General features: G+C 49.1%; 1 protein-coding gene across 1 annotated transcript in view; it reads left to right on the forward strand.

The window, feature by feature from the left end:
• The window catches only part of LRRC75A (leucine rich repeat containing 75A), a 66,641-nt gene extending 54,478 nt beyond the window's left edge, over nt 1-12,163 (forward strand). Inside the window, exon 4 of the mRNA XM_082776416.1 lies at nt 9,920-12,163. Within this exon, the coding sequence (XP_082632542.1) occupies nt 9,920-10,523 (604 nt within the window). The 3' untranslated portion in view covers nt 10,524-12,163. The remainder of the gene's footprint in view (nt 1-9,919) is intronic.
• The last annotated feature ends 4,170 nt before the right edge of the window (nt 12,164-16,333 follow it).

A 16,333-nucleotide genomic window follows, 5' to 3' on the forward strand; every position in this document is an offset into this window, starting at 1 on the left:
GGCAGGAAAGGACGACGATAATTAATGCCAGCCCCTTCCACCCACATGCGGACAAGGCCTCCATCCACCCCCAGCCTCCCAGCCCAGCCCCTGCCTTTCTCCCACCCTCTCTGGTCTTTTCCTTTCTCCTCCTTTTCCTTTCAACTCACCGTTTTGGAACTGTTTTAAATATATTGGCAGCAAATTATGTGTTTTTATGAACGATTGCCTTCGGTGGTTGCTCTTCTTGTGGCCTCTTTCTTTTGGACACTGAGAATTAAAACCTGATTCAAAGGTCTTTTTTTCCAGTCACATCAGCCTCCCTTCTCTGTAGTGGAGAGCTGCTCATGTAAATCCAATAGGGACTTGGATATTTTTAATATACCTAATCATAAAAGTCCCTTTCCAAGAGCTTTTTCATTATTTTTTTTTTTCTGTGCTAGAATTTAAAGAAAATATTCTTATTGTTTGTTCTAACGTAAACTTGAACAAATTCTTATTCTGGTCAAATTCTATTCCTGGAGGTCATTTACAGAAGCGGCAATCCCAACATGTTGTTTTCTTTTAAATTCTTGATTGTTTTTCTGTTGGCAGTAGTGTAAATTGCCTTTCCTGCAAATGCATGTTATTAATGGGGCGTCAGCTGCAGTTTCTTATTACGCTGGAGTAGAGTTTGTTGGAAATATTCCAGCACGGTTTCTCTATAGGAAAATGCAGGTTCGTTGAGTGCAAAATGTATCATAGGAAGGAGGTTATAAATACTTTTCATTTTGGGGGTAAGGAGGGAAGAAAAATGGAGTACTCCAACAGCGCAATATTTACATTTTTCTACGAGAAGTTAAATAGGGCTATAATTATAGCAAAGCATTTTGATGGATGCCAAAGGCTTATTTTTAGAATTTTGTTTAGCAGGAAATTAAAAACAAGTTGGGAAAAATCCCTCTTTGTGTAACACATAAATGGTGGCTCTCGCAAAGAGTAAGGCCGGCGCTTTCCAAAACACTTCATCCTGCCTCCTCGGCTCTGGACCATGACGAGGAGCTGGCTGTGTGACATGCAAATGAAAGCCATTCTTCTGCTTAATTATCCCTGCTGGAGATATTTATCAAGTTGCTTCTTGGGCTAACAGCACTTCATTTTCTGAGAATCTCATTGCTTTTAAAGGTTTAATTGGGTTCTTTTACTAAATACCATGGCGATAAGGTGACAGTGGCACAGCAGTGATCTCACAATTGTAGGCTGCTCTGAGCGGCAGGGAAAAGAGGTTTTCTAATGGCAGCTTGGCCATGGGAAGGAGCGGGTGGTCTTTTGGTCCATTCTGCACTTTTTGCTTGGCTTATCCTTGCCACCTGCTCTAGGGGCCATAAAACCCCAGCAGTGGCTGTAGGTCACCAAATATTCCCCCAAATGCAGCTGCTTCTCCAGCAGCCCAGGCGTGTGCCCCAGGAGTTTGTCTTGGTTGGGTTTTCCTTGGGTTCCCGGGTAATGGAGCTGTGATTTCTGCTTGGCTGATGCTGGTGGGTCACATTTATGTGGCTTGGACTGAAAACCTGAAACATTGTGAGTTTTTTCCCCTTTTAAATCCAAGTAAATTGTTCAGTGTGTCTGTTCCCTTCTGCCTGCCGATATTTTTATTCTCAGCTTCCAAAATCAACGCAGTCTTCGTACTTCCAGCAGCCCATGTGTCCGTGAAAGGCAGTGCAGCAGCCAGCCCCTGCCTGTTCACAGAGCTGCCTGACCTTCATTACCCTGATCATTTTCCTCTTGCTCTATCCTAGCACATGATTGAGACCTGTCAGCCTTAGAAAGGGACCAAATATCAAATTGCCAAAATGTTTAATGCAAAAAAAGTCTCTGTTATTTCCCTTCCTCAGAAACATGCTCTAGTGTGGAATTAGAGGCAGCTGGGGAGATGTTGGTTCCATTACCCAGCCCCAAACAAAGACTGTTCGCTGCTAATTCTGCTCTCTTCCTCTGAAAGCTCTTTCTCCTCAAGGAGACTCCGCACCCAAAACATCAGGTTCCTTCCTCCACGCACACATTACTTCGGACATTAGGATGCCTAGGTGCTTTTTGAGCCAGAGCTGGGTCTTCCAAATCCAAATCTCAGCCCGTGTGAAATAAATACCCAGCTGAAGAGCCACAGGCTGTGCCATGAGGAGGCCATCTGATGTCAGGGTCACCAGGGGTGACAGGCAATGTCCCTTGTCCCCACCAGCTGGGAGGACATCGGGTGGGCTGTGTCCCTCCCGCTCGTCTGGGGTGAGGTGCTGGCTTGTAGGCACCAAGGGCTGGGTGACACTGCTCTCTAGTGGATGGCTCTTCATCGAGCGGGATGGAGATGCAGGAGCTGAGGCTGATGGAAAGGGTAGGTGCTCATTTGTAGATAAAAATGATGTTTTCTTGTTGTTTGCATCATGAGCTTTTAGAATTGAACGCCTCTATGGAGACAGTACACCGGCACGGAGCCATGTTCACCTTCAGAAATGAAATGTGACTTAATCTATCCATGATGGGAAGGAGTTACTGATGAAGATCTTCCTGATCCAGCAGTCCTTCCACTAAGACACTGTGGCTGAAACCAAGACCCTTGCCGGCTCTTCTAGCAGGGTCCTGGTGCAGGGGATGCTCTTGGGTGCACAAAAATTGCTTTCCTCATCCAACACCCCATGTACTTAGCAAGCTTTGAGCCTGGAATACGAGAGGAACAGGCCTGTGTAGCTTGGTGAGGAGCCAAAGAAAATTCAGCGGGATTTGGAAAGGAAAGGCGAGTAAACACAGAGCTATTCCTGGAGCAGCCCCTGCTCTTGGGCACGCAGAGGAGGTGAGCTGCAGGCATCACACGCACGCAAAGCTGGGCGTGCAAGAGGAAATTTGAGAGAAAATTGTAGCAAACCTTCCAGCTGTGCTTTTAACTAGAGGCTTAAAAAATGCTGAGCTGGAGCAGAGAAATAGCCCAGTGTTTGGTCTTCAGCAACGGCAACAGGCGTTCCCCCTGCAATAGGCTTTAAGGCTGTTGCGTGACATCATTCCCAGCAGCCAGAATTATTTTATAAATGGAAAAATTGGTTCTGATGTCACACATCAGGGACAAAATCAGGAGCAAAGCCCACAGATGAAGAGCCGCAGGCCTGGGGGGTCTGCCTTGCCTCCCCCCACATCACACGGTGCTCGCCTGAGGTTGTGATTCTGGCAGCAGGGGCAGGATGTTACCAGTGGGGATGTCGACACGTTACGATGTGAAAACTGCAAACCTTAGCAGAACCGTGAACATTCTTGGAGCGAGAAGAGATCAAAATAACTAATCCTCACTGGCTCTTTCCTTCTTACCAGCAAAGACTTAGGAATTTCTTATGTGTTTATTGGTAAGCTCTGAAGGAGTTTTAAAGTTACATATTTTTATATTTTAAGAAGTCATCTTTGCTCCGAATCGCTGTAAGGAGAGAAGTGAAATCTTTCTGGCTGTGAAAACCAGACTTTAAACTGCACTGTTAGTAATCCCCTAACCCTTTCTGTGGCAGTAAGCAAGGAGCTAAAGCAGCCGTTGACTAATCCCAGCCACACACATGTGTGCCGAAGCTGCCGGAGGATGTTGGCGGTGGACGGTGAGCGTGAGACGTGGTGGGAACCGAGTAGCTTTGACTTTTGGATGCAAACCCAGCCAATTTTTTTTTTTTTTCACCATCCTAACGTGACTGTCGATGTTATCAGCCACAGCAGCGCTGTGTCAACTTCAGACCTCCCACAAAGCCCTTGATCTGGGCTGCATCCCGAGCTGGGAGGGCTGCTGCTCCTTTCATCCGCTGGGAGCTCCGGCTCCTGGGTCAGGGGGTGTTCCACAGCTCATGCACGAAGAGCCTAGGATGCAGCGGTCTGTCCTCATCTTCTCTGTTTTACTCATTATGATGAGTTCAAAACTCGTCTTTGGCCAAACATCACAACTTCGGGACAGGTCTTTTATCAAATATTTATTTTACCCAAGAAATGAGTGCAGGGTGTACAGTGCTGCCTCCCATGCCAACAATTTTTCTGTATTCTCAGAAATCTTGACACCTATTCTGTAAAGCCTAAAACAACAAAAATCCGTAGATTCCCCACATGGGCAGTGATATTTATGCAGCGAGATATTTCTGTGTTGCAGCCTTGGTGCTTTAACAATGTGACCTTTAAAGAATTATGAGGAAAAAAGTGGAAAAGGTAAAGGCCCAAAATATGAAGCATGTTTTCAAAGTCGATGTCATTTTGCTTTCAGTATTTTTTGCTGGCATTTCTGTGAACAGTTTTCTCACCAGTGACATCACACGCATTTCTTCACTCTCTGGGGATGCCTCATCTTATTTCTTGATTCCTTTCCTCCAAGGAAGTGGCTGAATTGTCCAGTTGCATTTTATTACAGGGCACGTCAGCATCTCGTGTCCCTAGTTATAGAGCGCTGTAGGGAAATGGCCTGAATTTAAACCAGGAGGAAAGCCCTTTCTTCTAATTCTCTTTGATCTAAACATCAACATTCTCGGTCATGGGAACATTTCGTGAGCTGATCCGGTGCTGCATGCAAAACAGCTCTCGGTTCTGCAGGAAAGGGCAGCAGTCAGCAGGCTGGCTTGTATGGGGCAGCTTCACATCCCAGCAACACGTCCTGCCAAAGCGTTATCAGGGATTAGTGCATGGATTTACGCCAAAACCTATCATTACAGCAGTCAAAACCCTATATACTGTTTCCAGCTGGGAAGAAAGCTGTGTCTTCCCCTATGGAATAGCCTCGTAAAGCATGAGGATGTAACCAAGTGGGTGTAAGTGCTCCTCCACCACAACTCACTGGGATTTGTGTAATGGTAAAATCTTCCTATAGAGATTTGGGGTCATTCTGTGGCAAACTTTATGGCAGGGCTAAAAGTTTTTACAGCTGCTTGTTACCATAATATCCTCCTCATTGCTGTGAGACAGTTCACAGGATCCACGGAGCTATTTTTATTAAATCATGTTTGGAGTTGGTTTGCTTGTTTCCCGAGGGATAGACTGAGCGTAGGCAGCTGCAAAGCAGCGAGCAATCCCCCAGCACAGGGACAGGGCTGTCCCGCTGACGGGGGAGATTTCCTTTACAGTTACTATAGGCTGCAGATCTTTGGGGTGGAAAGGCGATTTGTGCAAGGTAATCGATCCGTTTGGGTAGCTATCAGCCAAATCCCTCTCAAGGGAAACAGATAGATCCTTAAGGAGAAATTCTGTATTACTTGTTAGCAGGAATTGTATGGATAAACCAAAGGGGAAAAAAAAAAAAAAAAAAGCAAAGAAAAAATAAAATGTGAAGCAAGACTGAATGCAGCACAAAACAAAAGAGAGCTGCCCTGAAGTTATCCCCACTCCCCCTTTGTTATCTTCTTGGGTTTGCTAAATTAAAGCCAGGGAAGAAGGCCCACACAAAGTCACACGAAGGCAGGCAGGCAGCGTCACAGCACACAGGGAATAAAGCAAGGATCAGCCCCTGAATGCTGATTTTGACGATGCTTTTAAATGGTTATCACTTATTCACAGGGATATTATGCCCTTTTTTGAAGTGAGATCACGGTGGTAACAAGCTTTGGGCTCCCTGACTACATCACAAGAGTGGTTTAGGCTTCGTCAGCTTAGGTGGAAAGAAGTGTCTGCCAACATATAAATACATATATATATTTCTTTTTATATTAAATGTATTATTCCATCAGTTTCGTTCCCATTGTTGCCAAAAAGAAACAATATGCAGAGATAACCGTGTCAAATTAAACGTCTTTCTGCCTACATACAGGTGGAAGGGGCCCTGGTGAAGGGACCATTACAGCTCCCACTAATTGCCTGCAGAGGTGTGTGTCTGAGGGTTCGGCTAACCCAGCACCCCACGAACTGTCACCAGCAGTGCCACGAGTCCCCAGGGCACGGGAGGGTTTAGCGGGGCCGTATTGCTGAGCCCCGGGATGCTACTGATGTGCTCGCTGGAGCTTGGCACCAGATCATTTAGTAACAGCTCCTGCACTGCGTGATCCATCCTGCTCTGAGGGAAGAGAACTCCATTAGAGGTTTTACATTAAACAAGGGAAAACATCAGGGGTTTGTAGCTGTTTTTAAAAAGCCCTCTCGCTCTCCTGCGTGTTGTGCTCGAGCTCTGATCCTCCCTGTAGGTAAGGCACTGCTCTTATAGCTACCAGAGCTTCCAGAGCTGTTTACTCCTACAAATCCTGGGCTATTTTCTTGTGTTCAATAAGCTTTAAGGCTGACCTAACACTGCTAAAGCGAGGCCCCAACTCTTTGGATGAAAGACGCTTAGGCTCAGCCTGGCAATTTTCATTTTGAACATGTCCTTATGGCAGAGCAGCCTAGGCTCAGCTCAGGTGAAGGGGATTTGGATCAATCGCTGACACAACTTCTCTCTGGAGGTATTTAGGCTGGGTAAGCTATTTGCCTAAAGCTTCTGCTGCGAGGAAACCAGAGCCCAGATGCTGCAGCAGCTTTGTGGCCGCTGGCCATGCCCTGACCCTTTCTCCAGCCCCCTTGGCAGTCAGGGGGGAATTCCCGACATCCACCCTCTCCAAAACACTTCATTTTAAAGCAACGTGTCAGGATGTAGCAGATACAGCCTCTTTTCACCACGTTTTGCAGCTGAGAGGAGCCCAGCTGGGTTCTTCTAATTGTGGTCTTGCACCAAAATTAATAATAATTAAAAAGAAAAAAAAAAAAGATTAAAATTATAGAAACTGTCTGGCCAGCCTTTTGCTCAGCAGCCTGCGTGAATAAGCTTTGCCAGGGCAAACCGGCAGCTGAAATGTGCAGATAATGACAAACAGTAAGAGCAGCTCTCGTTAGACTTTCCCCAGCCCCATACCCCACTGTGCCCTGTCCCCAGTGGATGCCTACAATAAGCCACAGGCTCACGCGTAATGATCCAAGATTTGTTAAAGGAAAAAGAAAAAAAAAAGCTTTCCAATCAGTTTTGCCTGCCTGTGAGTAAGCCTCAAGTGATGGTTCAGAGCCTGCTGAGCGTGATTGCGGGCTGGGGCTGCTGTTTATGGGAAAGCACAGCCCACTCAGCACACAGGGAGGCTCATCCATCAGCCTGGTTGGGTTCTGCTCCTCGGCTCTCTCTCAGCTGCCCGAAGCAATGCAGAGCTTTGCAAACATCTGGGCTTATGCTCGCTGCTGTTTTGCCCTAGCCCATGGAAGGTTGCTGGGCTTTAACCCCAAAATCTCACACTGTAGGATCCAGCAGGAGCAGAGCTCTGTGTGGGGCTTCAGTTGGTGTCAGCTAAAGCCGGTCCCATGGAGCCTGAGGACACTCTTGAATTTTATCTGAGCAGGAGAAGCAAGCCCCCATATTAAATATAACACACAAAACCTCAGCATATGTCAGCGCTCTGGTTTCCTTGCTCCTGGTGCCGCATGCAGAAGAAAATAGCATTCCCTTTGCCTCCAGCTGTTTTGGCTTTTCTTATTTGCTCTTGCCCCTTCTGAGCTCATCCATCACCTCGGTGTCCTAGCTCTCCGTGCAGGATACGTTCCTTTTCTCCCAGCCTCTGTTCTCGAGGCTCTGCTATGGATTGCTCCTTCCCCACTGCCGCTGAACAAGACATCTTGTGCTCAGCCCTGTGGGCAGGACTGTGTGGCAGGTTGGTGCAGGCGGTGGTTCTTCACGGCAGCCCAGACTTCTGCCATTCTCCCAGCCTCCCAGGGCTTCCCGTCGAGGGTCCTGAGCTCGTGGTGAAGCTCTGAGATGCTGCAGGACAGGGCCTGACGGTTCCTGACGATGTGGTGGCACAGAGCAGAGGAGCCTGAGGAGATGGAGACAGCAGAAAACACCTCCCAGAGGAGGAGGCAAATATTCTGGGAGATTGCCCATGCAATGAAATAATTCAAACACATCATTTGACAAGCTCTGGCATATGTTCAACACCTTCCAAGCCTGATTACTACATGGCAAAACAAATATATAATTTTTCTACATTCCTTTTATGACTTTGTAAAGGTTTCAAACTGGACCAGGTCTGCTTGCTCCCACGGCCTTAACTCTGGCTTCAGGAGCAGAAAGGATTTTGGGGACACCGTTCCTGGTGGCAATGACATTATTTCGGCATTGAGCCTGGCCTTTTCTTATGGCTAGATTGCAGGAGCTGGCGACAGGCAAAGTGCTGGTGGAGATGGTTGCTCCCTGGCTGTCCAAAACCTCCTGCAGACACTGCGCTGCTCCAGGATGCTCACCCTGCCTCAAGCTCCCGGTCGCGTATCCAAAAGGGTTTTTCCTCTGCCAGGGCTGCAGGCAGGAACAGGGATCGAAATTACCCTCGGTCTCCCGGGTACTTGGGATCAGCTTATTAAGAAGTCAATTAAGAATTGGAAGAATTGGCTGACTGCTGCACAACCCCACGTTTTCGGGCTGGGGAATTAATTCGTGCAGCTGCCACTTGGGTTAGAGCCGCCCCTGTTTTCTCAGGAAGACACGTGGTGGTCTCTGGGTGCCTCCAGTGTCCCGCTTGGTCGCTCCTCTCACACCTACAGAACAGCTGAGCAGTTTCTGGAGCATGAAGAGAGGGAAAATTTGATTTCCTTAAGGAGGCCTTAACATTTCACAGCCTAGTTTGGGTGAAATTCAGTCATTCCACTTGCAGCACAGCAGGCAGGTGCCTTTGCGTTACAGCATGAGGCTTGCACTGGGCTATGGGAGCCCATAAAGAGATCAGGGCCCCATGAATAAAAAAGGAATTTGGTTCTTTTCCTATGAGGTGTTCCATCAACAGAAATGAAAATCGACACGATTTACCATTCCTGAGCTGGGTTACTCGTGGGATGCCGTGGGGACAAGGCTACACAGGTACCAGCTGCCTGCACACAGCCCATGGCTGGGGTCGCACATGGTGGGACGAGCATAAAACACCTTCCTGTGCCGTGCAGTACAGATGTCCAACAAGGTGCTGGCCCCAAAGCAGACACTCAGAGCTGGTGATCTTGCTCTGCAAAAGCAGTATCGGGGCTGGTTTGCACCTTCAGCAGGAAAAACCAACAGGTGCCAGGCAGAACCATTGCCCAACTCAGGGTATAACAAAAGGCAAAATAACTGCAGGTTTTAGCGAGAAGTTCGTGCTTGTGCCACAGCAGTGGATGAGAAAGGGGAGCTCATCCAGCTGACAGAGCAATTAGCATGCACAGGGCTCTCCCCACCTCCTAATTCACTCGGAATAATTCATCAGCCAAAAGCCCTCAGCAGCCATCCTCTCTCGACAGGTCCTGATTGTAGATGTGTTCTTTGATTCACTTTGGAAGATAAATTGACCTGTGAAGCTCCAGTCGAGCGCGGGCTAATGAGTCTCTGTAGGGCCATCATGGGAATTTACTCATTTATCTGAGGATTTGGCGGCAGCGAGGCTGGGGAGACACCACAGCTCTAACATGATGACAGTGCTGGAGCTCATCACCCAGCCCTGGAGGTGGCAAGCCCATGTTTGCCGTCTTGGGCTAAACTCTTCCTGTTTTGGGGCCTCAGTTTCCCACCTGTACAGCCAAGAGGATAAAACCCCGTCCCCCTGCTGAGCAAGCTGCATAATCACTGCTGTGAGATGTGTTACACCAGCCCTGGCACAAGCTGCAGTTCCTGTCCGTCTAAGCAAGGGTTTCCTTACAGTTTTTGGCTTCTTGCACCTTCAAAAGCAGCAGGACAGTCAGCTTTTTCCATAGGTTTTGCAGTGGACATGGGAAAGAAATACACACTTTTTCTGAATTATGGTTTTTGAATGTGCTTTCCTTGTTTCTCACCACCTATAACCAGCCTTGAAACCCCCCTAGGTGCACAGACACCCCTGGTCTCCAGAGAATGGGTGGTTACCCCCAGCTGAGCATCTCAGCTAAATAATTCACAGCCCGCGAGAGGCCCCAAGCAGGGATGCCCCCCACATTTACACCTCTCTCCTTTCCCCCCCTGCAGCCTGAAGGCCGTGCTGATGGGCAAGCCGCAGGACAACACGGTGGACTTGTCGGGCATCCCGCTGACGCTGAAGGACCTGGAGCGCATCGCGTCCTACCTGCAGCACAGCTCGGAGCACATCGACACGGTGGAGCTGTGCTTCACCGAGCTGACGGACGAGATGCTGCTGCAGCTGCTGCCGGCGCTCTGCATGCTGCCCCACCTCACCACCCTCTCCCTCAACGGCAACCGGCTGACCAAAGCCATCCTGCGGGACCTCACCGAAACCCTCAAGGACCCCAAAAAGTTCCCCAGCGTCACCTGGATCGACCTCGGCAACAACGTGGACATCTTCTCCTTGCCCCAACCTTTCTTGGTCAGCCTCAAGAGACGCTGCCCCAAGCAAGGCAACCTGCCGACCATCCTGGAGTTCGGCGAGGGGCAGGTGAGCGATTTGGAGAGCCAGGATGGCCGGGCTGAGAGCCAGGAGGACCTGCGAGTCGATGAGGGCGAGAAAACCGGGGCAGGCACGACCGACAGCACAGGCTCACAGCAAACAGACAGGACGGTGGAGGCCGGGGCGCTGCCCGGCTCGGAGCAAGACGCTGCCACACCGCAGACGTGATGCTCGGCACCGCGGTGGGCGCGTTGGGCAGGGGTGGCAAACCCGAGACCTCCACAAGCGGGGTCCTGGCAGAGGGTGGGCGCAGGCGGCAGGGATGCTCTGGGAGCGCAGAGCGCCGCCTGCCTCCCCCGCCACAAACGTCAACATCGTTCTCCTTGACGAATGCACGGACGGGATGGTGGTGAATATTGACGTTGTGGGAAAGCTGGCCTGGGATTTTTTCAAACGTTAGTGCTGTTGCTTTTTAACTCCTTAAAAAACGCATCGTCAAGGTGGTGTAAGGGCAAGGCCCGTAGAAGAGCACAGAAGCGGAGAAGGGAGGTGACCAGGTCTTACAGGATCCCGGCTGGCCTCACGGACAGCCCTTAGCAGATAGATGCCACAGCAGGACTTCAGACCTCTCCCACCCTGACTTCAGGAGCTGCTGCTGAATGGCGTGCCTGGTGAGACGAGCCCAAAGCCTGATTGCACACCAAGTGGGGGTGTCCCTGCTACCAGCCCCACAGGAGGGCTTTGCCTTCCTGGTGCTGGCGTGGAGCTAGATCCCGTGCCTGGATGCTGCCCTCTCCAGCCTTACCAGAGCTGGGCTGGCCCTGCTGCCTGCCTGGGGTTTATTTGGCTGTAAAATCCCCCTTCCCACCAGCTGTGCTGCTGCGATGACTCCAGGACTTCCCATGCGGTACCTGGAGCTGGCAGCAGGGCACTCGGTGTGTCCCGGGGAGTGAGCGGTGAAGTCCAGAGCTGGGGCTCAGCTCAGGCTCGTTGTTGTCACTGCCAGAAGAGGCCACAATCCCAAAGGTTTATAAAAGAAAAAAAGAAATCCAGCCCCTGGGGTTTTCTCCCCTCTATCACTGCCATTCAGGACTGGGTGCCAGCCGAAGCCTCAAAGCCTCAGAAAGGTTTTTGGGGTCACCTGGCTGTGTTCACCCCCACCCGGACCAGAAGTGCTTTGTTTGTAAAATGCTTTGTTTTGTTGTTTTTTTTTTTTATTTTTAAGAGACATTGTTTTTATTTTATTTTTGGATGGAAAACAGATCACAGCAGAGCATCAGCATGGGAATGCACTTCGGCTTCTGAACCAGATTTTCATTTGATCCTAAACCTGGGGGAGGGCAGGAAAGTGGGAAATCCTTCCCCTCCCTTACATCCAAAGGACCAAGCAGGACTCCCCTTGCTGAGAGGGAGCCCCTCTGTATCCATCCACAGCCCTCCCCCTGACCAGCCTTGCAGCGTTATTTTCTGCCTTGGAGCAGTGACCCTCTGGCTTTGATTTTTCTGGGTGTAAACAGCCATTTTGATCATTCCTTGGGTTCTCTTCATTTAACATCACTGCACAGGAAGCTGCACACCTTATCCAGGGGGGGTTCACGCTGTCGGTTGTTGTTTCTCCTCCATATGCAAGTAGGTAACTTAGAAGAAACTCTGCTACTCCTTTTACTACATTTGGCAAAGTTGAGTATGATTTGCATGTATCCAAACCTTTTTTTTTTTTTTTTTTTAATGCTAACTCTTTCCAACAGGCATGAAGAATCTTTGCAGTGAATAAACTGTTCTGTTTGAAATAAAGGAGCTATCTGTAATCAAAATAACTGACAGTGTTTAATAAAGAGGTGGCACTGAGATCTCTGCACAGCTGCCTGCCCAGCTCCCTGGTGCCCCAGCGCACCCATGGCCGCAGGGCAGAGCGGTGCTGAGCACAGTGCTCAGCACAGAGGCTCTGTTTTTCCAGATCTCAGCAAAGAGTCACTCTAGCTGGCTAGAGAAATAAACAGCCCTATTCAAGGACTAGATTCGGTAGATTCAGGGGGCAAGGGATGTGATGGAGATGGATGGCCATCCTTATTTTACATGTAAGAAACAAATAAGAGCTCTCCCTCCCTCCTGCGCACAGCCCAGGTTCCCCCCCAACCTGTTTAAATTATTTAAATCACAAGCTCCCTGCTGCACAGCTTTTATTTTCTCTAAGTATTTGCACAGGAACCAGCTGCCTGGGGCCTCAGCATCCACCTGGCCCCCCCAGCCTGGCTGTGCAAATCCAAAAACCAGACCTACTTTGCATTTAGAGAGCTGCATCTTTTATTTATCCTTTGTACACCTAATTCCCTCACTGACAAAGCATCAAGCTCATTGCTCCAGCCATATTTCCCCCCTACCTGAGATTCTACATGCTGCAAAACGCATCGGGAGCTGGTTTGCATTTTTCTCCAGGGCTGCTGTGCAAAGGACAAGCCTCTGGAGAGCCCCCACATCCCCGTCCTTACACCATGAGAACAAGCCCTGCTCTCCCAGCATGGACAGGCTGCACCAGTATCACTGTGTCCAGCAAGATTTATCTCCTCTGAGACAGGGAAATAACAGAAAAAGGTTCATTATTGAAATATTCATGTACGCTAAAGCCTGCACCACATTACTGACCGTCATAGGAAAAGAAAAATAACACGGCTCTAAGAGATGGTGTTGTCATAAAACCAACAGGGCTTTAGCGACTCTGTCTCTTCCTTGCAGTGGGGGTGAGGTTAATTAGCCATTTATTACACTTCAGCACGATGCTGGTCCTGTGGGCTCAGCAAAGAGTGATTTTTTCTTTTTTAAGACCACAGCACAAGAGTGCTTCCCTGCCCAGCCACCAGCAGCAGAACAAGGGTGGAGCTCACCCCATACACAGTCAACGTTTCCCATGCTACGAGGGGCTGCTTGCCCTGGTCAGAAGCTCTTAACTGGCCCTACAATGAGGATTTGAGTACTGAAAATCACTGCTGTAGATTATTAAAGCTGACTGAGGTCATTTGTCATCCAGGTGAGTGGGAAATGCCCACCTTAACGTAAAAAGTCCATAAAAACATACTGGGGAAGCAGGCTCCAGGGCTTCTCCTTGCAAAGCCCTCAGCCAGGCCCCATACAGAGCCAGGACGTTTCCACACGTGGCTTAACTCAGCAGCTGGGGGGTGATTTTGGTGGCTGGAGCCAGGCCATAACAAAACCTACACAAATCCCGTGGGTATTGTGAGGAAAAGCCACTCTTGCAAGAATGCACCCAGGTAAACCAAGAAAAAATGGGTAGGAGCAAAGGGGGATTTGCAGGATGCAGTTTTCCCAGGGAGAAGATGCCTCTGAGGGGGATTTCAGTGCAGGACACAAGAAGGGAGATGAGCGAGACCCAGGCAAATCCCACCCACAGCGCGTGGGATGAGAAAACCGTCTGTGTAACAACCCAGGGGGAGGTTAGGCTAAAGCTGTCAGCCGCTGAACCACGCTACCTGCTGCCTCATCTTTTTCTCCTTATTAGTAGAAGAAAAAGTCCTGGCTAGGGGAATCTGTTGCATTATTTATTGGCAGCTCATGCTGGTGTGTTTAATGCCAGGCGAGAGATAGCGCGCAGGCTGCTGGAGCTCAGCTGATAGGCAAAAATGTTTGTAGTGGCAACTGGAAAAGCAACCATTATCCCTTAAGGGCTACCTGGTTTACATGCGAAACACCGAGCAAGCACAGCCAGAAACCAGAGGGGCTTTAGTCCTTGCTGTTCAGGGAGCTCTGAACCAAAACGACCTTGCAGCTCAGACGTGCACGGTTCTTGCTGGAATCGCTTTCGTTGCCGGAGCAAAAAGGCTGACGCTGAAACACGTCAGGTCCCAGAAGAGGAAAAACAAACACAAAAAAAGGTGCCAGATGGCAAATACTGAGCGGTGCTGAGGACCAGGCTCCTGCAAGCGGGGATGGATGGGCCAGGCCACCCTCCCCTTCCCAGCCCATCGATCACCTCCCACATTTCAGGGAACAAACATCCCTCCCTGTTGATAAATTTCCCTTTCGCTCTGACCACAGTCTACAAAAGCCCTGACATTGCGTGTTGTTTTGATGCCTATGACAACGCTAAAGGTCTCAGACAGGATCAGGGCTCTCCTGCAACAGATGCTTAGAAACAAGCCCTGCCCCAGCACATTGTAGCTCATATGGAAGGGACCCAATTGTGCCTGGGGTAGGCAAGCAGCCTTCGCTTGCAGCCACGGCTCTTTCATGCCCATGAAATGCCGTACCCAGGTGGAAAACCAGCCTTTGGCAGTGCAAATGTAAATGCATCCAAAAAACATCAGGGCTGGGATTGCTTTTCTTCCCTGCACCCAGGCTTTGAAACCACCTTCTGACATCCTAGGGAAAGGCATTCGATCCCTTACAGGAACCACCAGCAGTAAGACAGACACACGGCTGAATTTCTCCTTATTTCATGTCTACCGAGCACCAGTAAAGCTGTCTCTGCTGGAAGTTATTTAACGCTTCTGCTTTGCAATAAATATGAACTGCTTCTGTTACTCATCCAAGGCCTCCTTCTGCAGCACAGTGCCTGCCCCTGGGGAGATGCCCCACGGCGACTCGAGCCAAAATTCAGGCTGCCAACAAGCACCAGAGGGAAGCGCCTGGCGGGTTCCTCATCTTCTCCTACATTAGCCCATGGTGAAGTGGCAGCAAGGTGGCTCCGAGACAGGCAATAACCCACAAAGGTTCCTTGGGGGGGGCTTTAATAGGTGCCAAAATGGCATCCGCTGGGACACGGCTTTTCTGGAAGCGACAAGCAACCACGCTTAAACTGATTTTGGACAAATTAACATTCATTACTGAGCTCCTACAACTCGTGCCTGCTCCCTAACTTCCTCCAGCCTCTGTTCTCACGATTTCCCCTGGGAGGGTACGAACCACATCCCGGATAATGGGCCCAGCCTGGCTGCTGGGCCCTGAACCTGGAGGTCTGCCCACCCACACCCCCCGGTGCCCTCTTTCTTTATCTTATTTTCGTGCACGCTGCTGGCATACCTAATAAGGCTGGAGCACGGAGCGAAGCAGCCTCCAGCAATGCTGCAGCAGTTCCAAAGAAAGCCTCAAATCGCGTGGAAATCAGCTTGGGCTGGAGCTTGCCAAGTCCCAGAGTGGCACAGCCACGTGCCAGGCTCCTGAGCAGCTCTGCTGCAGGTCGGAGGGAAGGAAAGGCAACGCACGGGTTTTGCTTTCCCTGGCTTTTGTTTGGATTTTGTCTCGGCTTGCCTTGAGAAGAAGCAGAGTAGATCTTCAATTAGATATTCCTTAATAAACTAGTTTTGTTTGCTTTGTTTTTTAATTAAAATAGAGTGAAAATCACATCTAGTATCATCTGGAGGTTTGTTGACTAGAACTGAAAAGAAAAAGAGGCAGAACCTGCGTAAGGTAAAAATTTTATTTCAGGGTAAAATTTTACCTAATTTGTGAAAGGTCTGTAGGCTTTTTCTTTTTTAAACCATATATTGCATTAACCACTGAGCACAAAGCTTAGAGCTGTACTTTGAACATGCATAGTAAGAAGGAGGATTTCAGGATCTCTTACCCCAAGATACCCCTTCTCATCTGTCTGCTCCTTCCAGACCATTGACTACAGGACAGAAATCCCTCCTGTGACTCAATATTTGTTTTTTGAACAGTTAAAAGTGGAAAACCAGTTAATAGTATTTGCAGATGGTTTAGAGCTGTATAAAGGCAAAGAGCTAAGAATATGGGAGTAAATTTAATCCATGACCCAAACATTGCTCTGACTAGAGAACAAAACCCATGGGCAAGCTCAGCATCTTTCAACACGCACTCAAAGCTAACGACCACCAAAAGTGACTCCTAAGTGACTTCTTTTTATACAATGCCTTCAAAGACCAGTTTTCCTAAACATCATTAAAGAATAGCCAAAAAATAAGCTGAACATCCAAAATATGGAATTTGTATTGAGCTGGGTGCTTGTTGGGAATGCTGCCACTAAGTTTCTTAGCGTATTTCTTCGGGCAGCCACAATCACTGAG

This window comes from Aythya marila, assembly GCF_965140915.1.
Source record: "Aythya marila genome assembly, chromosome: 20".
Classification (NCBI taxonomy): domain Eukaryota; kingdom Metazoa; phylum Chordata; class Aves; order Anseriformes; family Anatidae; genus Aythya; species Aythya marila.